Source organism: Megalobrama amblycephala, linkage group LG13, assembly GCF_018812025.1.
Source record: "Megalobrama amblycephala isolate DHTTF-2021 linkage group LG13, ASM1881202v1, whole genome shotgun sequence".
NCBI classification, from domain to species: Eukaryota; Metazoa; Chordata; class Actinopteri; order Cypriniformes; family Xenocyprididae; genus Megalobrama; species Megalobrama amblycephala.
Genome location: NC_063056.1, coordinates 17,572,379 through 17,594,921, shown reverse-complemented (window position 1 = coordinate 17,594,921; position 22,543 = coordinate 17,572,379). Strand labels below are relative to the sequence as shown.

Here is a 22,543-nt window from a genome sequence, read left to right as displayed (position 1 = left end):
TTAGAAGTCACGTGGTAAAGGAGGTGGTCATGTGGCCGCAGCCTCACCCGGAACTCAGTCGAAAGGTGCGTGATAGTTTACAGCTCAGAAACAGTATGTGAACGTGAAGAAAGTGGTCCTTTACACAACATTTAGAGGACAGGAATGATAACATGTTTACATGTAACAAGAATCTCCGCATCGACAGAATGAGAGAACCCGCTCTTTTCATTCTACTCACTGGAGTAATCAGTATCGCGAGAGGTGTGTTTATTATCTAAATATAATCAGATAAATGATATATGTTAAACTACTGTTGTCTTAATTTTTTCTGTCTGCTTGTTTGTGTCACTTTGTCCAGCTGACAGTAAGGACTGTCTAGCACTGAATTTCGGTCATGGTTCGGTTGTGTGCGTGTGCAATGCGACATACTGCGACTCGATGGGCCGGATCGTGTTGCCAGATTCCGGTCAGTTCTTGTCATATGTCAGCAGTAAATCTGGCAGCAGACTCGTGAAGAGTCATGGCCAGTTCCAGAAAAACAGCACAGGTGCAGGTGAGTGCTATTAAAGTCACCATGAAATCAAAATGCACAATTATTTTTTTTTTTTTTATGAAATATTTATGAAAAAATAACTTTCCTATATGAAACTATGATAACTGATTCTCTGATAACTTGTTTACTGCCTCAAGGGTGGGACAACCTGTCACATTAAATTACAGCAATAGCAAACTACAACCATCCAATCAATTCCCTATGAACAAAATGAAGTCCCGCCCTACATATGTAGAAATAACAATGAAGAAAAGACAGACCAAATCTCAGTCCATCTGAGAATTGTTAGATTTTAGTGTTAGGCCTTAAAGGGTTAGTTCACCCAAAAATGAAAATTCTGTCATTAGTTTTATAAACGTTTTGAAGTGTCAAAGTGGTAGTTATGTAGCTGTCTATGGAGGGACAGAAAGCTCTCAGATTTCATCAAAAATATCTTCATTTGTGTTCTGAAGGTGAACTAAAGTCTTATGGATTTAAAATGATATGAGGGTGAGTAAATAATGACAGAATTTTCATTTTTGGGTGAACTAACCCTTTAAAGACTTATTTCACCCCAAAATGAAAATTCATTTAGTCATTTAGTACCCTTTCAAAAAACGTAAGCCTAAAGTTCATCTTCGGAAAACACAAATTAAGATATTTTTGTCCATTCTCTGAGAGTCCACATAACTTTCACACATCAAAAAGTGCAAAAAGAAATTGTAAAACTAATCAATTACTTTTTGCAATTTTAATTTTTGGGTGAAAAAATGTAAATAAATAAAAGTTATAGTTATTGTATTGTTACTTTTATTTGGCCATCATAACAAAATAATACAATTGTCAGACAGAATCAGTCCAGTTTTACATTTTGTCAAGGGTGCATCTTTTAAAGTTGGTGAGTTGCGATTAAAAACAGAAGTTGCGATGGTCTTTTCTTCCCTATTGTTCCATATATCCGAGTGAAACGGTTTCTCAAACACAAAAAAATGTAGAGTAGGTCTTGATTTTGTCCATTAGGAATTGATCTCAGAGATTGTCTCAGAGATTAATCACGCACCCTTAATCGCGATTATCATGAAATTAAGCATACACCATTTATCTTGTTTAATACATCTATTTTGCCATCATTGCCTATATACAACAAAACCATCAGATTGAAGTGTGATTTTCACAAAACTGTATTTAGATTTAGATGTAAATTTAAATTTAGATGTCTTTCCAAAAAAGGACACCAAATAACCAAATGATATGATTTAATATAATTCATACATTTATGCACACCAAAGCACCCATTATGTTGACATAATTTTTGTGTGAATTTGTCCATTTAGGTGCAAGACATGAAAGAGTATTTGCGCGCTGTGACGCGGCTCTCTATGAACGCGCTTCGGATGAGCACACACACAAATTTCCTCACAGAGCGCACAAGCTCTCTTTCGCTTCTTATGGATAAATGTTTAAATTGGCAAGGTTTAAATGAGTTTAGTTTAAACACAGATGGCAATGTGAGATGTTCAGGTCGCACTCTCTCCTTCCTTAAAGTCACCATGAAATCAAAATGGACAATTCTTATGGAATATATATATTCCATAAGAATTGTCCATTTTGATTTCATGGTGACTTTAAGGAAGGAGGGAAAAATCAAGTAGAGAAAGAAGCATTAAATAAATAAAAATTATATATATTTAATATTATGTCAAATGCTGAACCCCTCTTCCTTCTCTCCTGAATCTCAGCTCTCAGAATCACTCTGAATCCCAGTCAGAAGTACCAGCGCATTAAAGGATTTGGAGGTGCCATGACAGATGCGGCAGCCATGAATATTCTGTCTCTGTCCTCCGGAGCTCAGGACCAGCTGCTCAGACAGTACTTCTCCCCAGACGGTGAGAGTGACAGAGACAGGGAGGGACAGAGAATGAAAATGGTTTCAGCATTCTCAGTTCTGAATGGTGCACATCCCTGTCTGTCACAGGTATAGAGTACCGTTTCGTGAGAGTGCCAGTGGCCAGTTGTGATTTTTCAACTCGCCTCTATACATACGATGACACTCCAGGGGACTACGATCTCCAGAACTTCACCCTGGCCAAAGAGGATATTCACATGAAGGTATCATACACAAACAGAAACACACCATCACAGTGACGTCATGCGCATGCTTATTACATGTTCAGTCTATAGGCATGCGATGTTTCTTTACAAAGTGACATTGCCAACTACTGGCCTGGCATGCATAATACAGCGTTTTTAGTCATTTTCGTGAACGGGGATTGTTTTGACAACATTGCCACCAGTACGTGAAAAACACAGTGTTTTTAGTACATTTAGGTCCTAAAATTAACACTCGCCAAGCACCAACTGCTAGTAAAAATCGGCGTCACACACTAAAACGATGTCACTCGCCAGTTGGCCTGTAACATTTTTATGATTTCTAACAATGCATGAACGTGAACAAACGTAAACCATGTTTGGGACAGTTGACTGGCCAGTGCTTCATCGTCAAAAAAAGTTTAAGCCTCGATAATTTAAATATTCAAGCGAAAGGGAGCTCATTTCTACGGAGCCCCAGATATGACATGCAGGAATAAAATAGTAGGCTAAATTATGCACACGATTTACTAATTGTTCCCTTGATTTACTAAATCGTGCACACGTTTTAGTAAATAAATCAAGGGAACCAAATAGTAAATCATGCACACGTTTTAGTAAATCAAGGGAACGAATTAATAAATCGTGCGCACAATTTAATTTTTTTTCTTGCATGTCATGTGCGGGGCTCCGTACACTTCGAAGCACGCACCCAGAAAGCCGCGTTAGACAGCGTGCGAATACTAAACTGAGCTCTCTTTCATGTCTTCTTGCTCTCAAATGGACAAATTCACACAAAATTATGTCAAAAAATAGGGAGTATCCTAGTAAACAGGCCCGGTTTCACAGACAAAGCTTAGCCTAAGCCAGGATTAGGCCTTAGTTCAATTTGGATATTTAAGTATATTTTATAAACATACACTGCCATGGAAAGGTTCATTTTGAACTTTCTTATCTATCCAAAACAAGACCTCCGAATGTGATGTAAGTTTTTCCAATCTTGGGGTATAAAGCTTGGCTCATTCTCTCGATTGGTACCTCTTTTCCTGCTATCTTGATTGCATCTTGCTGTCTCGTTGGCGCCATTTCTAATGATTTTCTGGCAAATTACTATACTCAGATTTCAGAATGTTCTTATCATAGATGTTCGATTTCAGATTTTAATTTTTACCTTTTGGTTTTATTAAATATTTTCATTATTGATTGGAATTTGCGTGTGAGGTTAATTTTAATTGGAAATGAATAAATAATTTTTCTTTAACATTATTACGGCCTGGACTTCATTTTCTCAAGAATTTGCACCACACTTGAAAAAAACATTACTGGTGTGTATCTTGCGACAAAACAATGGCACTGACATATTTTAAGATATGTCAGTACAAGTTGTTTTCATTTAAAACAGCTCAAACATGCATTTTAGTCTAGGATTAGCTTAAGGCTAGTCTGTAAAACTGGGGTATAGTCTGTTATGTCTTAAGTGAATGTAAAGTTGAGAAAGTAAATGCATGCGTACAGTATCACCCTTAAAGTGACAGCAGCCTAGTATTCCTGCTGCTGTTTGTGTTTTTAATGTTAATCAAACAAAGGACAAAGAAAAAATCACTCACTGCTCTTGACTGAATAACTTTTCTAACTTTAATAAGGATTAATTAATAAGGATGTTTAATTTATACACTGAAGACTATGCAGTGTTATTTTACATTTGCTTACTTTATTAAACTTTTGTATCTAAAAAGTATTGTTAGAACTACCTGAAAAGCACTATTTATTTGATTTGTATCTTTGTTATTGTATTTATTTGTGCTTTTGTTTGTAATTTGATTTTTTTTTTTTTTTTTTTTTTTTTTTTTTTTTTAAACTAACTGTTTACTTGTCCTTAACAATGTTTTACATTTATATTAGTTAGGCTATTAGTTGTGGTATCAAAATTGGAATAGAGTATTGTGAGTTTTCACCAAATCTAAAATTTTGGTGTCATTACTGCCTGTTTTTGCAAAAACAGTTTCATGGCCGGTAAATTTTCTTAAGTCACCAGCCATTGGCAGGTGTGGCAAAAAGTTAGTTTTAGGCCCTGAGTACATAATGTTTGTGTAGGAGTACCCTAAAACCACCAGTAGTCCTTGTCTTAAGCAAGTTCTTATGAATGATTATTGAATCATTCACGCAGTCGATTCAATCAAAAATGCAGATTCATTAAGTAATGTACACCACTGTGTGTTGCATGGAGATCATTCTAATAGGCTACATCACACAGTAAATGCATTGGCTCTCAAGGTGCAATTTCGCAAAGTAAGTGAGTAATGTCTGCTTGCACATTGTCAAAACAATAATTACAAAATTACCGTGGACGATACATATTGCACACCTCTTATCGCAACACCATAGTGTCATATTCTCATTCATTTCATCTTTCTCCCCCAGATTCCCCTGCTGCAACGGGCACAGGCTCTCTCTGCTCAGCCTCTTAATCTGTTTGCCAGCGCCTGGAGCGCCCCCGCCTGGTTGAAGACCAATGACGCACTGACTGGAAAGGGCTCACTCAAAGGCAAGCCAGGAGGCAAAGAGCATAAGACCTGGGCTCAGTACTACATTAGGTGCATGAAGGAACCTAATTCTGCATTTAAATACAAATATCTAAACTAGGTGGACTATAATATTTTTTCATAATAGTAATTTTCACATTTGTTGATCCTTTTAATGATGACTTTTACATGTCCTATTTAGATTTCTAGAGGAGTATGGGAAATATAATCTTTCATTCTGGGGGTTGACGTCAGGGAACGAGCCCACTGCAGGCGAAATGACAAATTACAGTTTTCAGGCTTTGGGTTTCACTCCGGAGACACAGCGTGACTGGATTGCCCTGGATTTGGGCCCAGCACTCCATTCCTCATCTTTTTCCAAGACCCGCCTCATGATCCTCGATGACAACCGAGTTCTGCTTCCACACTGGGCCAAAGTGGTAAATGAGGATGGGGGGACAAAAAGAGGGATGGGATGATGTTCATTAAGATGCAGATGGTGGTAAAAGTCTTCTTCTCTTCCTTGCTGTAGGTTCTGAGTGACATACAAGCAGCACGTTATGTCCACGGCATTGGTGTTCACTGGTACCTGGACCGTCTTGCACCTCCTGACATCACCTTGACAACCACACACCACCTCTACCCAGAGTACTTCCTGTTTGCAACCGAGGCGTGTTCAGGGTGGAGTCCGGTGGACCGTGGTGTGCGTCTGGGCAGCTGGGACAGAGCAGAGAACTATGCACATGACATCATACAGGTACATGATTATCTGAACGCTTCAGAAGTATATTTGAAAAATCAATATAGATAAAAATGATTATATACTATATAATAATTTAGTAGGAAATACAGAATTATACATATTAAATACAAATTACTGTTATTTTTAGTAAAGGCTTACCTGTAAAGTATATTTAACATTATTATTTGATATTATATTTTATATTTAAGCCTTTTCCCTCCCCATCTTTTTTTCCCCCATAAAGGATTATAAAATGTGACCCTGGACCACAAAACCAGTCATAAGTTTCACGGGTATATTTGTAGCAATATCCAACAATACATTGTATGGGTCAAAATTATCGATTTTTCTTTTATGCCAAAAATCATTAGGATGTTAAGATCATGTTCCATGAAGATATTTTGTAAATTTCCTACCATAAATATCTAAAAAATTATTTTTGTGAGTGGATATGCATTGCTAAGGACTTACTAAGGCGATTTACTCAATATTTTGATTTTTTTGCACCCTCAGATTCCAGATTTTCAAATAGGACAATATTTGGTCGAGATGTGACTAACAAATCATATATCAATAGCTAATTTATTTAGCTTTTAGATTATGTATAAATCTCAATTTCAAAATAATTGACCCTTATGACTGGTTTTGTGGTCATATATTTTAAAATTTTGTTGAGGCTGCAGTGCCATTAATTTACAAAGTGGTTGTGACAATGTATAGAATTTTTTTAATGTAATTATTTTAAAATTATTATAAAATGTACCTTTTATCTCTCTTTATCTTTAGGACCTGAATAACTATGTGACAGGCTGGACAGACTGGAACTTGGCCCTTAATCAGGATGGAGGGCCAAACTGGGTTAAGAACTTTGTGGACAGCCCCATTATTGTGGACCCAAGTAAAGATGTCTTCTACAAGCAGCCCACCTTCTACAGCATGGCCCACTTCAGGTTAGACTCATTTAAAGCACTGTTAACTCTAGCAGAATTCAGCTCTTGCACAAAAATGCCATCTAGTTTAAATTTCATGTTTAAATGTAGCCAATTATGTAATTTAATTGCAAATATAGAAGTAGGCACTTGACTTTTTTTTAATCATACTTGCGTTGTGTAAAACAACGTGAAATTTTATAAATCTGAATCATATAATCCAAATACAGCATTGTTAAATAGAATATTCAACTTCTACATAAGTTGTTGTGCTTTTAAAACTGACAGCAAGTTCCTGTGGGAGGGGTCACAGAGAGTGGGCGTGTCCTTCAATCAGCACACCAGCCTGGAAATATCTGCCTATATCAGACCTGATGCCTCAGCAGTGTTCATCATTCTCAACAGGTAAAAGACTGTGATGGTCTCATTTACACTCACCTAGTGTTGTTACATAGTAGTCATTATTACATTAATTCAGTTTGATATAAAATGTTTCTGAAACTGCAGGTCTGAAGAAGAGGTGCAGTTTGAAGTTTGGGATCAAACGCTGGGCTTTTTGCCAGGAAGTGCTGCACCTCACTCCATCCTCACACTACTGTGGAACAGACACTGAGCGACCATGCTAAACACTGGTTCACTGACCTACATATGCACCTTAACGAGTAACTCTGAAAATCATTTTAGTCATGCTTTAAGGCCTGTAACATTTCAAATGACTGCAGCAAACATGATTATAAAGAAATCATTTCAGAAGACAATAGTGATTTATGGGACAGTTATCAGTTTTAGAAGCAATAAAAAGCATGATGTGATTGGGTCATGTTTTAAAAAATGTTAACATCCCTGGAGAAATACTTGATGTATAAAATTTCTTGCACTGAAGGTATTATGAATTAAAAAGACTCAAATGCAACATTTTCACAGCCATTTCTTCTGAGAAAACATTTATGTAAACAAAAATCAATATGAAGGTCTGAATGCTTTTGTTGTTTCATAGCAAGATCAACATGTTTCCTGGTTTTTATTCAGTTTTATTATTAATACATCGTGGTCATACACATCATATAATATATATTTATATACTTTAATATTTAGCGATTCATTGTCATTTTCATCATCAATGTTTTTTGTCTTCCTTAAATGAGTTTTCCAACTAAAATTATTTACATTAGAAAAAACTGTAATAGAAATGAGTGAAAAGAACTAAATCAAATTACACTGAATGACATCGATGGGTTTGTGATATATACACACCAGAGATGGAGAAAGACAAAACTTCATGATCCCCTGGACAAGTGGAGAAAAAAAAAAGGATGCAAGAACAAGGAAAGGCCTGGGGATGTAAAGCCACGTTTATAAACCGCAAAGACACGCCACCCCATCCCAACGAGAATTCACATCGAACGATAAGAGGCGCTATCTGGGGAGTACAGCTCGTCTCTGGGAAACCAAACACTGTACGATCTAAATGTGGGTTGAGAGTTGTGCTGCTAAAGCAACAATATGTGCCCGACCCTACCCTCATCCTGCACTGTTTGTTTGTTCACTCAGGGTAGGAATAAGTATGGAGATAAACTAAGGGAAATGCTGTGCTGAAAACTGGAAGGAATCAAAGATGTCTGAGAATATGGGAAAGATACGGAGACACCGGGATAGACAACTAAAAAAGGACTGTGTTAGAGAAAAGTAGTAAACAAACCATAGTAAAAATATACCGGCATGGTGGGATGAACAAAGAATCGACAAAAAAAGGAAAGAGACAAACAAGCTTGAGTTAAGACAGAGAGCTCAGATGAGACGGGCAGACGTGTGAGTGTATGTGTTTCAGAAGGACCATCTCTCCGGTGTGCGAGGATCAGTGTTTAGGGAGGAAGGCTCTGATGAGGACTGAGTGCCGCTTTCTTCCCCATTCAGGCTCTTCCTGCACACAGGACACGTGTCGTGCTTCAGGGAGGAAGAAGAGAGAAGGGTATGTCAGTGACTGTTTGTGATCTTAAAAAACTCAAACTGGAACCTCACAAGTGACAAAAAACACAGGATAAAAAAAAAAAAAATTACAGGATAAAATATAATTACTTTTAAGTTAACCCACAACTCTGTTCACAATCTTGGTACCTGTGAACTCGTAACAATGCATTTTGGGATTGTGTTACCCACAAAAGATACATGTAACGGCTTACATTTTGGCTACAACTTAACATTAGCATAATTTTTTCTGTCTGCCTCTTGAAGAACATTTGCATCAGGAACACACCTACACCACCAGTCAACACAAAAGTAAATATTTTCCAGATAACATTTACTTAATTTACATTGGCTTTAGAACAATAACATATAAGCCAATTATTTAATTTAACAAACAACGCTGACTTTTTTAATGTCACACTTACACTACCATTCAAAAGTTGTTGTTGTTGTTGTACTAATTCAAATAGTTCCAAAAAAAAAAAAAAAAAGTACACCAGTTTTCACAAAAATATTAAGCAGTACAACTGTTTAACAGGGATGCACCGATACCATTTTTTAAGGACCGAGTACGAGTATGATACTTTTTTCCTGGTACTCGCCGATACCGATACCTATACCTATACCTATACATTTATTAATTTCTCTATCTCTCTCTCTTTTTTTTTTTTTTGGTGAAGACTAATCAATGTAGGACAGCTTCTTTATTATTACTCTAATGAAAAAAGTAATAATTTTTATGTGCTTGTCACAAACTTGAACAAAAATTTCACAGTGTCCAATAACCTTCAAAGAGCATAATTACCTATCTATCTATCTATCTATCTATCTATCTATCTATCTATCTATCTATCTATCTATATATCTATATATATATATATATATATATATATATATATATATATATATATATATATATATATATATAATTGTTATATAAAAAGACATTTACAAACAATACAACAAATACTATAGAGATACAAATTAAATAAACTTGTTTTTCAGATACAGTAGGTTGAATTACCATGTTTACATTTATTTAACATATTTTGTTGTTTTATTAACATTAATGTCAAATATAGGCTATGGTCCCTTTAAGACCGAATCCATGGATACTGACACATATCCTGTTTCCACCCAAATGTTTACGTCCACTTAAGCCATAACCGACTGTACTTACGTGAGATAATCCACACGATGGACATTTTGACAACTATGTGTGCATGACCATTCAGGCGCGAGAAGAACTGATCGCGCGCAAGAAAGAGAGAGAGAGAGCGTGCGAGAGAGCGAGCTTCGGGTCTGTGTCATTCAGCACGATTCCGACTATCCCGCCTTCACTAATCGATAACCAATTGTGATTGAAAGCATGCAGTTCGCAATGTGTGTGTGTTGTCATCATTAATTTTGAAGTATTTCTGCTGCGGCCGGTGTCTCTGTGCACGGACAAGTCTGTCTGTCAGTTACGTCACGTGAGGTATCAGTCTATGGTATCGGGGGTATTTTTTTACGAGTACAAGTACATGAGCTTGGTATTGGCATCGGTGCAACCCTAGTTTTCAACATTGATAATAATAATAATGTTTCATAAGCAACAAATCAGCATATTAGAATGATCATGCGACACTGAAGACTTAAGTAATGATGCTGAAAATTCAGCTTTGCATCACAGAAATAAATTAGAAAAATTAGAATTAGAATAGGGCCCGAGCACCGATGGTGTGAGGACGCTATTGTAATTGCTTGGCCAATTATTCTTCTTCTCTGAAATGAAGCACATTTTTGAGGGCCTAAACATGCTTGAAAACTCATGAAACTTTGCACACGCGTCAGAAGTGCTGAAACGTCTGATATGAGTTTCAGAATTAGGGGTGGCACAATGGCTCGATAGCGCCACCTACAAAATTTCAATCAAGCGCCCTTCGTGCTACGTTTCACGTACAGGTATGAAATTCGGTAGACACATGTAACAGCCCAATACCTACAAAAAAGCCTGGGGTTCAAAATCTGTAAACCCAACAGGAAGTGAGATATTTTGAATTTTCTCTGCAAAATTTTGGCAGTTTTTGCTATTTCCACACATTGTACTTTAACAAACTCCTCCTAGAGCTTTAATCAGATCAACATATTTGGTCAGTCTAATCTAAAGGCCTTTGCGACGTTAAATTGCAAAGATCTTGAGTTTTCGCTGAAGGGTGTGTCTGTGGTGGCCTGGCAAAGTTCGATGTTTCGCCATGAAACAGGAAGTTGTTGTAACTCAAGCATACAATGTCTGATCTGTCCGAAACTTCACGTTTTATTAGAGTCCTGGCCTGAAGACATCTACATAGCAATATTCAGTTATAGTCAAAGTTGGTAGCAGGAAGTGTGGCACACACCGTTCACCATTTCCTAAGGCCAACAGGTGGCGGTGAGCCCGGGTGCGAGGGCCCTTTCATCGCTGCTTGCAGCTTTAATTTTATATTATAATTGTAATAATATTTCACAGTATTACTATTTTTACTGTAATTTTGATCAAATAAATGACCCAACTTTTGAACTTTATGGAAAGAGGATCAAGGTGATCATCCTATTTTTGGGGTCCATGGCATTAAAAAGTTTGAAAACCCCTGGTCTACCACATTCTGTTACTACCATTTGTGGTATTTCATAGTTTTGATGACTTTAGTACCCTGAAAAGCACATAGATGGATATCGCTGAGATGTCAATAAAATGTGTTTGAAAAGACTGTTTGCTCATCTGCACTAAAATGTAGTGTTGTAGACAAGACCACCTTAAACCGAGACCAAGACCAGTGTGTGTTGAGACCAAGACCAAGGCAGGGCGAGACAAGGGTGAATCAAGACCAAGACCAAGACCAAGACCAGACCAGCATTTCTTAAATTCATCTATAAGTTTCACATTAACTGCCAGATAAATGTCTTATATTTAATCAATACATACAACAAAATTCATCTATGCACATCAGAGGTGGCACAGAAGCTGCATCTGAATTAGTACAATTACAACTGCATAAATAATGTTGATTTCAAGTTATAACCCTCTGGCAGTATTTCAGATTTATGTATTTAAAATACATATTTGAAATACATAATAAAGTGTTCCAGATATTTTTACATCTATAATTTTGAAGTGTGACAACTCTTTTCATTCTATTTATCAGATGTTTGTACACAAATAAAATGAAATGCTTTCCAGATGACTCTATGCTTACTAGGTATCTAGGAACATTTCCATAACCACATCATTTTTTTTCCCTACTTCAAAAGATTCTCATACCTAAATGCTTTTCTGAACTTTTTCCTATGTCTTTTCCTCATTCCCTGCCTTTTGTCCCGTTCCTTCCTCTCTATTGTTTCACTCACCAGTTCAAGCCAGGGCACGATGCAGTCACTATGGAAGATGTGGTTACAGGGCAGCTGCCGGACCGGCTCACCGACCATATAGTCTTCCTTACATACAGGGCACTCCATATTGCAGTCTAGAAGACAAGCAGAGGGAGAGGGAGAGAGAGACAGCGTGCAGGGGGTGAGAATAATGAAATTTCGGTAGACAAGCGTTGCCTTAAATAGGAATTATAATTCATCACCACACAAGACTCATACTGGTAGGTCAATGACCCCCACTGAGTCTGTGAGCCTTAAATCATAACTAAAATGGCACAGTGTTCCTCACAGACCAGAAGAAGAGTTTCAAAGAAAAGGGAAGAGAGAGGAGAGACTAACCAGTGTGTTCCTGAGTGATGATAACAGTGGGGAGGGAGGAAATTTTCTCTTTCTCAGCAGGAGGAGGACCAGTGTTCTCAAACTGACCCAGTAACTGAGTGAGAGAAACACCGAGATTATCAGCGTATTTGCACGGAGACACGGATCTGGTAACATGTACACGCATCATCCTGCTCAACTACCTGTGTGATGACTGCATCCAGACCCCCCTGTCCCCAGGCATAGTCCCCGGGGTTTGAGTGCAGCATGCCCGTCCTAACACACACACGCACAAACATCAAGATTACTGGCCTTACCATATTTAAACTGAGATTGGAGAAAACATTGTTATATGTAACATTGTATACACACACACACACACACACACACACACACACACACACACACACACAAACTGGCAGCAAATTACATAGTTCCATAAATATTGAACGTTTTCTTTACCATGACAGTGGAGGAGAGCCTGGTACTCCTGAATTGGCAAAAAGGCCTGCAAGAAACTGCTGTACTATTCTAGAGGGAGAGCAGAAACATCAGTGAGGAACTGATATTGGTACTGGGGAATTCTGCCAACTTCCTTATTTTATTTTGTTTATTGAAATTTCATGAGCTTTTTTAATCAGTCAGCTGACTCACAGTACATGTAAATATTGCCAGTAACTTCTATCTTTTGTGGAACACAACAGTTTTATACATTGTTCTTGAGAAGAAGAGTCTCACACAGATTTCTAAGCCGGGACATAAACCATTCTCTACATGCTTACTACCTTCTAGGTACCTACGTATTGCAGGGGTGGCGAATGTCGGTCCTGGAGAGCCACAGTCCTGCACAGTTTTGCTTCAATCCTAATCAAACACGCCTGAACAAGCTAACCAAGGTCGGAAGGGTTACTAGAAAGCTACAGGCAGGTGAGTTTTTAAATCAGGGTTGGGGCTGCAGCACTGAGGCTCTCCAGGACCAGAGTTCGCCACCTCTGACCTATTGTAATATTGTGGTAGACTTTGTCTTATTGATCTATTACCAATTTTTTTTTATTTTTAATTTGCTAATTATTATGCCTATATCCAGTTTGTCATGTTTAATTGTCATTATTTGTTATTAAAGAAATCTAAATATTCTGGCATTTAGAAATAACACTGTCAAATGGCCTATTCACACCAACAATGATGCATAAATCTATCTCTGTCTAGTATGTGTGTGTTTGTATATCGATCAATCGATAAATTGATAGATAGATACACCAATGAGCCATTACATGATGACCACCCCCAGCCTAGAGCAATGAGCGCGCCTGGCAACCGAACGGTGCCGCAGGTGCAGTTCACAGAGCAGTAGGCCTATATATACCTCCCAAGGACTGGCTTTCGGTCGGTAGAGTGTTCAGTGTCAGAATGGGAAAAGTTGCCGAGTTATAGGAGTTTGATGAAGGACAAATTGTGATGGCATGGCACCCTAGGTTGTTCACGTGCCGCTGTTGTGAGTACGTATCAAAAGTGGTGCACGGATGGCAAAACGACGAACCATCATCCAGCTGTGTGTTGTCCGCAGCTCAATGATGGCAGAGGGGAGCAGAGACTGTTGCACATTGTTCACAGCGACAAGTGTTCAAAAGTTTGGGATCGGTACGATTTTTAATGTTTTTAAAAGAAGTTTTGTCTGCTAACCAAGCTGCATTTATTCAATTAAAAATGCAGTAATATTGTGAAATATTATTACAATTTAAAATAACTGTTTTCTATTTGAATATATTTTACAAAGTAATTTATTTCTGTGTTGGCAAAGCTTAATTTTCATCATCATTAGTCCAGTCTTCAGTGTCACATGATCCTTCAGAAATCATTCTAATATGCTGATCTGCTGCTCAAGAAACATTTATTATTGTTATCAATGTTGAAAACAGATTCCTTGATGAATAGAAAGTTAAAAAAAAAACAAAAAAAAAACAGCATTTATCTGAAATACAAAGCTTTTGTAACATACGCTACCATTCAAAGTTTGAGGTCTGTAAGTTTTTTTTTTTTTAAGGAAATTAAAGAAATTAATACTTTTATTCAGCAAGGATCCTTTAAATCGACCAAAAGTGACAGTAAAGACATTTATAATGTTACAAAAGATTACATTTCAAATAAATGTTGTTCTCTTGAACAACAATAGCAAAAACAACTTCTCTTCTCTTGTTCTCTCTGTTGTTTTCAATTCCTCAAAGAATCCTGAAAAAAAAATATTGTACACAAATATTTTGTTCAATTGTACACAATAAATGTTTCTTGAGCAGCAAATCAGTATAATGATTTCTGAAGGATCATGTGACACTGAAGACTGGAGTAATGATGCTGAAAATTCAGCTTTGCATCACAGGAATAAATTACATTTTAAAATATTTTCAAATAGAAAACATTTTAAATTGTAATAATATTTCACAATATTACTGTTTTTACTGTATTTTTAATTAAATAAATGCAGCCTTGGTGATCAGACGAAACTTCTTTTAAAAACCTTAAAAATCTTACTGATCCCAAACTTTTGAACAGTAGTGTACACTAGTGGTGACCAACTGTGTGCATCTTAGCACACAGTTCATCGCAGCCTTCTGCGTATGGGCCTGTGTAGCCAATGACCCAGACGGATCCCCATGCTAACTGCACGCCACCACCAACAACGCATGAAATGGGCCCAAAATCATCGAGATTGGACCGTGGATGATTGGAAGAAAGAGGCCTGATCTGACGAATCAAGATGCATCACATTTAAGGCCAAGCGTGGATACACTGATTACCAACAGAGGCTATGGCACCTGGATGCACTGTTGGGCCAACACAGGCTGGCAGCGTTTGTTTTGGGACACTTTAGGCCCCATTATCCCAATAAAACAATCCCTGACAGCTGTCAGGTATCTGATCATTTTGCAGACCAAGAGCACCCATTCATGGCAACTGTGTTCCCTGCCGGTGAAGGCCATTACCAACAGGATAATGTGCCATGCCACACTGTCAGAATCATCAAAGAGTCGTTCGAGGAACATGGTGTTGAATTTCTGTTAATGCCTTGGCCTGACATGAATCCAACTGAACATTTGTGGTTTGACTTGGAAAAGCGGGTTTGTGCTACATCACCACTACCCCGCAATGCACGAGAACTGGAGGACCTGCTGTTGATATTATGGTACCAGATACCCCAGGAGACCTATCGCCACCTCATCAAATCAATGTCTCAACATATGGCCGCTGTTTTTGCAGGCTAAAGGAGGTCCTACAGATTACTAGATGGCTATTAGATTAGTGGTCATAATGTAATGGCTCATCTGTGTATGTATACACAATAGAGAGAAGTAGATTTATAAATCATTGTACTTTTCTTGCAAACAAAATTATTCTATAGCCCTCAAAAAAAATGCATCATGACAGCTTGTTTAATCTGCAAATGGTCACCATGTTTGCTGTCTGACTGCCAGCTGAATGTGCATTTGTAGATTAGCATTATCCACTGTATCGGAGTCAATTTGGTCTTCATTAAGCATGCCGACTATAGCGCTTGGTGCGAATAAGCCTTCAACACAGATTTTAGTTAAAATGCAAAAGAGAATCTATGATAGATGAAAGTGCAACCTCAGGGAAATTTAAAGAGAACGAAAACAAATCCACAGATTTGGCATACAGAACATGACCAAGTGAAAAACAGATATTCAATTTACCCCTCGACAGCGGGAGAGCGATCCGGTCGACTGCTCCCTCTGGATCGGTACCTCCTCTGAGTGTGCAGGCGTGGAGGACGACCAGGACCCCAGTGCTCTGCTCCGCCTAAAGGGCCACCCAGGGGCCCACTAAGCCCACCTGGGACAGAACCGCCGAAAGGTCCGGCTCCGAGACTCCCAGACCCACTGCCCCCTCCCGGGACTCGCTCAGAGTCAGGACTTTCTAGATCCAGACTGAACGGCCTCTCCACAAACAACAGCTGCCATAGCTACAGAAAAGAGGGAGTGAAAGAGAGAGTTATAAATTAGCAGTAAATTGTACCTCAATCTTATTTCAAAAACTCCTTATCAACAGCTACACAATGAATCTCTATCTCAGACAGGGAAGATGTTGTGGAAGGAAGGGGTCCACATACCTCAGCAAACTGTGAAGCTGTGTCATCAAGGCTATTTGAACTACTGTCCAGAAGACTGAGGAGTAAACAATCACATTAATGTCAGACCTGGATATTGGGATAGCCAGGGACCATATTGCTGTTTCATGGAACTTGGCAACATACACTGCAGTAAAGCTGATTGTCACAGTCAGGGAGTCATCGATCTAAACCAGTGCTTCTCAATCCCGAACTGCATGTTTTGGATGTCTCGATTATTTGAGGACTGTATCAGAAAGCTAAGACAGCTGCCTTGCTATTCCACAGTGATAGACAGTCAACGACAGAAGCATTTTAGTATGACGGCACCTCCTAAGGAAACTGATTATGTCGGTTTTCACGTGAGCTTTAGTTATGACTAATAACCAAGCAGATATTAAATGTCTGTAATGTTTATTGTGTGCTAGAACGGAGACATGCGTTAAAAGATTCAAAAAAATGTGAACACTTGTGAAATCATTTAATTAATCTTTTTAAATCGCTGCCTCAGATACCATTTATATTCAACAGCTGAACTTCAACAGGGCTGTGGAATATCACAGGCACGTATGCTGCCTTCAAAAGCTGACCAGCACATCCCTATTATATACTATGCAAAAATCAGTATATAAAATGTGAAACATGAACAATAACTAAATCACCTACTGCATCGGCTGACATTGTGTTCAACCAATGCCACAGGAAACCATCAGATTTGAAAAGTTAAAAAATAATGAATCGAAGAGAGAGCTGTGAGGTGAGCGACTGAAGTGAAAGTAGGTCAATGGCAAATAACAGTGTTCTAGACATAAAAAAAATCATAAAAAATAATCTAAAAATCTAGTTTATAACCAAGTTCTAAGAAATGAACTCATTGTATTCATGATGTTTTCATATGTTTTTTGTTTACCTTAGTTAAAATGTAGGGTAAAAAAGTAAAAACAAAATTTCTTTACACATTGAACAAATGTAAACGCACACACAAGCAAATATCATCATGAATTACTAAATCAGAATTATTACATATACCATGGTCTGTTTGAATGCCTGATTCTGATTGGCTGGAAAAACGGTTTAATGCACAGGTAGTTCCACTCAGTTTAATCACCGTTCTGTATTAATGCGCTGTTTTCACTGAAGCACACACACACACACACCACTCACACACAGAGATCGCGCTGCGCACACACAGAGACATTCAGAAGCACAGATACTACACAGATACCCAACGGATTTTATTAATAAAATAGCTTCGCTAAACGCTACATTATATTTTTTTAGCAACGAGGGGGTAACACTGCTGTTTTTGAAGTAATTAAATTCACAGTTTCATCATTAGTAGAGAGAGAGATGATGCTGCTAAATGTAATCTTACTCACTATTTTATCTCTGTGTCTGATTCAAAGCGGGCAGAATGCTATATCTAACTGATGAAAATAACCATCATTTTTACCCCTCCAGTCAAATATTGCACTGTAAATATTAGGGATGCACCGATACCCTTTTTTCGGAACCGATCTGATCCCAAAAATTCTGAGTATTGGCCGATGCCAATACCAGTGCAGTTTTTTTTTTTATTTAAATCAATGTAGAATTTCTAAACTTCTGTGTGTTGAACTGACAATCACTCTTTTGAGTGTTAAACACAATCTATAACTTCATTATAAAGAAAAACAACAAATTAAAACAATATATAATCATAATCTATGACAAAAATACTATTATAAACTAGGTTAGTGGATAATTCAGCAGCAAGAGTTAAAAATTATGAGTGCACAATAACTGTGTAAAATCTAAACATTTAATGAAAAAAATTATTTAGTGGGGAACAAATAAAAGTAAATAAGTGTAGCACTAAATCTGGTAAAATGTTACGCATTGCTCTTTGAGTTGTTGTAAAATACATTCATAAAAAACAAGTAAATATATTTAATTATAAATATATAATATAAAATTACAAGACATTTCTTCAAAAGACATTAAAAGACATTCAATCAGAATCAGGCAAGAAAAGGCTCAAACTATTGCATAGATACAATACACTACACATTAATATCTCTTCCCTTTGTGCTTTGAACTTTTCAATGCGAAGCACTGTGACTCCATGTTGCTTCAAATCTCAGTGCAGCTTTTTAATGTGGCAGCAACATATGATAGATAGGACAGAACAAGAAAGGCTATTAATAATCTTTCACTGCGCAAACGTATTACAAAACAAAAGGCTCAGAGCGGTACAAAGTGCTTATGCGCATCCCGTGCGCGGAATAATGCGTTTTAAGCAACGCGGAGTCACAGCGCTTCGCATTGAAAAGTTCAAAGCACAAAGGGAAGACATTGATGTGTAGTGTATTATATCTATGCAATAGTTTATTGAGGCTTTTCTTTTAATAGCTTTAAATATAAGTTACTGTGCGCATGAAGACCAATTCATTGCACTCTCTTCTCCAGTGTCGTGATCTGACAAACACCCAGGAGAAAGTAACATGATTTAGAAACAGCAATAAACTCCAGCAAGATAAAGTTGTTTTATGCAAAACCATAGACCTTTATCTACAGATAAAGTACTCACACACAGAGATATAATAAATAATAGGACAAATAATAGGAACATATTGGAGAGAGTTTCAATGTGTTGACTGTCGCAACCAAAGGCGACACACAGTTTGATGCTGAATGGAAAATGACTGACAGCCGCAGAGGAGGGAAGCATTTACGTGAACTTAAATTTAATGACTTAAATATTCATCTTGGAATGGTTTCAGAACACTTGGAATATAGTGTACTAAAACTTTACGGTGCTTTGTAATGTTGTTGTGTCTTTTATGGGGCTTAACAATAACACAGAATAATATACACACAATATCGGATTTGGATCAGTCTCCTTTGACCGATACCCAATCCGGCAAAAATGGCTGTATCCGAGCTGATACCGATACTGAGTATCGGATCGCTGCATCCCTAGTAAATGTCCATAACAAAATGCCCATAAATGTCCATAGCTTTAAGTTGTCAATGCTGGCAAATTACCATGGTATAAGCAGGATAATCCACGGCTAGCTGTGCATTAAACGTTTTGAATCGCTTTGCGTAAGGTAAAAAATTTGTTTAAATAATAGGTAAATAAATTCGTTTAATTGCACAGCTTTTCAAGGCCAGAACACACCAAGCCGACGCCGACGAACTAGTGGCGACGAAAGCAGACTGTGGGGTTTGCTCACGTTGACAGCGTCTGTGTCCAAAGTTGCCCTGACACACCAAACCGACGCTAAACAGCCGACGGCCAAGCAGCACATCAGTTCTGCGCCTGCGTGAGATGAAATGCCTTTCCGAAACAGCAGGCGGCAGTAGCTGAACAGCCAATCAGAATGATCAGATGGTCCGACGGATCGACAATCTCCAACGCCGATTCAACATTTCGAATCGGCCGAAAAAAGTCCGACGAGGACCAACTTCAGCCGACGGTGCGGAACACACTGAGAAAACTTCGGCCGACGAAGAAAAACTGCCCGACGGCCGACCATCGGCTTGGTGTGTTCCTGCCTTTACACACGTTTTTTGTAGGGTTGCAACACTAATTGCTGTAGGTACCAAGTTATCTGAAATAACTTATATCCAACCAATTATTTTCATGGTTGCTGTTAGTACATCATAAGCACAAGAACGGAGAGTCAGTGGACAATTGCAACATGAGAAATGAAGACATTGCTGGACAAACCACATATACTATCCCAAAGAATTTCAATCAGTGTTAGAGAGGTTCTGATATTTAGTGCATTCTATGAAAGTACATGATTTCAGACACAGCACAGGTCTACTAAAGATCTAACCATATAAATAAAGTGTGTTAAAAAAAGGAGACATCCACAATGTGCAGTGCTGCAGTAATCCAAGACAAGGATTGAGAACCACTGATCTAAACACTTTCCTCAATAAATTCCAGTATAATTACATAAATTAAACTTAAACTGAGCTGGAATTAAATGCAATTTACTCTTATCATTGACGTTCCTCTGGCAGAATGGTGAGAAAAAACTATGAATGATCTGCATCTGCTTGATTTCTCAATACAAAAAAAAAAAAAAAAAAAAAAGACATATGGACCTATGTTTTTGTTCTCATGCCCGTTTGGTTGTGCTATGAATCAGGTGATACAATCTACATATTTACATACACCAGAAGACACTGAAAGAGCCGCCATGGTAATCTAGCAGTGCAGGAGTTACAACATGCCATAGGAGTCAATGAATGAGGAAGTGCAACCATTGACAAGCTCACCTGGAGTCTTCTGTAACCTCCTCGATGAAGCCCGAGTCACATCTGGGACAGATATACTCCTGAAGGCAAGCAAAATCACAATCAGAATACAGAAAAAAAAAAATCGCATTGTTGACCTCAACACTGTAAACAAACAGATAGCTGTGGTTCTGTGAGGACACACACATTTGCATAGAACTACAAAACACATTCATTTGAATTTTAAAACAAATAGTCCTACAAGAGGAGAGACACTCCCTGTAATGTGTGTCACAACCATTGCTGGCTAATTCAAGAGACTGCTTCCCTATTTTTTCTCTGATTTGAACAGGTCAAGATAGGTCATCCTGTGGGTCTCCAACAAAAGAAAAACAAAGGCTGCTTATTTTGACATGAAGTACAACTCAGAACATTGTTCAGCCTCGTTAGCACTATATACACTCAGCATGAACCGGTTATGATCCATCTTCTGTGTATAGTAAGACGTTAAGTGAAATGGGCAGTAAACAAGGGATTACACACAACTCATCCTCATCGGGACAGCTCATGTTGGATTGACTTACTGACACACTGACCAACAAGTGCTGAAATTAGACAGCCATTGACAGATCTGTGATCTGCGACATTAAAAATAAGTAAAATAGAAAGAGAAACATTTAATATTCCAGTTTCGCTTTTGACAAGAGTTCAGTGTTGATTACATTTAAAGACATTTGTTTGAACATTTCTCAACGGTAACAGCATGAACGGAACACTTATTAATGTCCAACATGTCTTAAAAAGTCACTATTTATACGAAAGCTATAACAAAAACACAAGACATGAGTGTAGCTTTTGTTCTAAAGACAAAACACGTTAGTTTTCTCCTTTAGTAGGTGCACGAGCACCCGTTTTACGTTTACTAACACTGGTCATCGATAAATACATTTGTTTTTTTGGGTTTATAATACAAACAACAATCCACAGCAGGCCCTTCGCCTACATCAGGTTGATACACTGCTAACATGCTAACTTTAGCACAACAGCGAAACCTGCGAGACCGACAACGGAACTACAGAAACTCGCTAAGATGAGCCGACTGTGCGTTACAAGCGACGCGGACTCACCGGCAGTTTGGGGCTCACTTCACCCTTACAACAATGACAGAAGAAGCGATGCGGAGGGACCGCCGCAGCCTCCGCCATGTTTTCCGTGAGACTGTCTGTGTCCCAAACAGCAGCAGCAGCGCTGGCCGTCGGTCCGCCCACTGCAGAGGGAGGCGCTCTGACATGAGCATTCGGACTCCGACTCATTTTACCGAGTCGATTCAATCGGGTGGTTCGTTTAATGAACTGTTCAAATCGATACTGATTCAGAATCAAGTTCATTTGCTATAGCCACACATCCTTCCAGAGGCGGTGAGATGTGCTTTGTTGTTTTATGTAAAATTTAGTAAAAGATAAAATAAAGAGGGTTATTAATTTGCAATAATGAATATTACAATATTAAATTACACAATACATAATATACTTGATGAAATATCACTAGTATTGTCGCTCCAAAGGGGTCTTGCACAACAGTGTCTCAATATGTATCCTTTTCTAGAGAAATATTTTTTTGCTAAACATTGCTGTATATTATTATATTTCCTATATATCATATTTCGAATTGTTTTACTTTCAAAATAGGGTTTTTTACAGTCGAGTGATTCACATTCGGTTC

General features: G+C 38.0%; 2 protein-coding genes across 2 annotated transcripts; one reads left to right on the top strand and one right to left on the bottom strand.

Moving 5' to 3' along the window:
* Positions 1 to 21: 21 nt before the first annotated feature.
* gba (glucosidase, beta, acid) lies at positions 22 to 7,708 on the top strand. Its single transcript, XM_048153800.1, has 10 exons — positions 22 to 243; positions 341 to 535; positions 2,254 to 2,400; positions 2,490 to 2,623; positions 5,024 to 5,196; positions 5,327 to 5,564; positions 5,657 to 5,881; positions 6,653 to 6,816; positions 7,084 to 7,200; positions 7,303 to 7,708. The coding sequence occupies exons 1-10, from the start codon at positions 153 to 155 to the stop codon at positions 7,406 to 7,408; spliced, it is 1,590 nt and encodes a 529-aa protein (XP_048009757.1). The 5' UTR covers positions 22 to 152; the 3' UTR covers positions 7,409 to 7,708.
* Positions 7,709 to 7,781: 73 nt separating this feature from the next.
* Positions 7,782 to 22,149, bottom strand: rnf115a (ring finger protein 115a). Its single transcript, XM_048153803.1, has 9 exons — positions 21,949 to 22,149; positions 20,864 to 20,922; positions 16,592 to 16,646; positions 16,176 to 16,444; positions 12,928 to 12,996; positions 12,669 to 12,741; positions 12,487 to 12,580; positions 12,127 to 12,242; positions 7,782 to 8,739 (listed from the first exon to the last, which is right to left on the bottom strand). Exons 1-9 carry the CDS (start codon positions 22,132 to 22,134, stop codon positions 8,620 to 8,622), a joined length of 1,041 nt encoding a protein of 346 aa, XP_048009760.1. The 5' UTR covers positions 22,135 to 22,149; the 3' UTR covers positions 7,782 to 8,619.
* Between the last annotated feature and the right edge of the window lie 394 nt (positions 22,150 to 22,543).

Bases quoted from the DNA above. Each gene is read 5' to 3' on its own strand.
- gba (XM_048153800.1), top strand. From the start codon at position 153: ATGTTTACATGTAACAAGAATCTCCGCATCGACAGAATGAGAGAACCC. The intron at 2,401-2,489 runs GTGAGAGTGACA...TGTCTGTCACAG, and splicing joins ACAGTACTTCTCCCCAGACG to GTATAGAGTACCGTTTCGTG. The intron at 5,197-5,326 runs GTGCATGAAGGA...TGTCCTATTTAG, and splicing joins TGGGCTCAGTACTACATTAG to ATTTCTAGAGGAGTATGGGA.
- rnf115a (XM_048153803.1), bottom strand. From the start codon at position 22,134: ATGAGTCGGAGTCCGAATGCTCATGTCAGAGCGCCTCCCTCTGCAGTG. The intron at 12,742-12,927 runs GTAAAGAAAACG...TGTGTGTGTTAG, and splicing joins GGCTCTCCTCCACTGTCATG to GACGGGCATGCTGCACTCAA. The intron at 12,243-12,486 runs GTTAGTCTCTCC...CTTGTCTTCTAG, and splicing joins CATCACTCAGGAACACACTG to ACTGCAATATGGAGTGCCCT.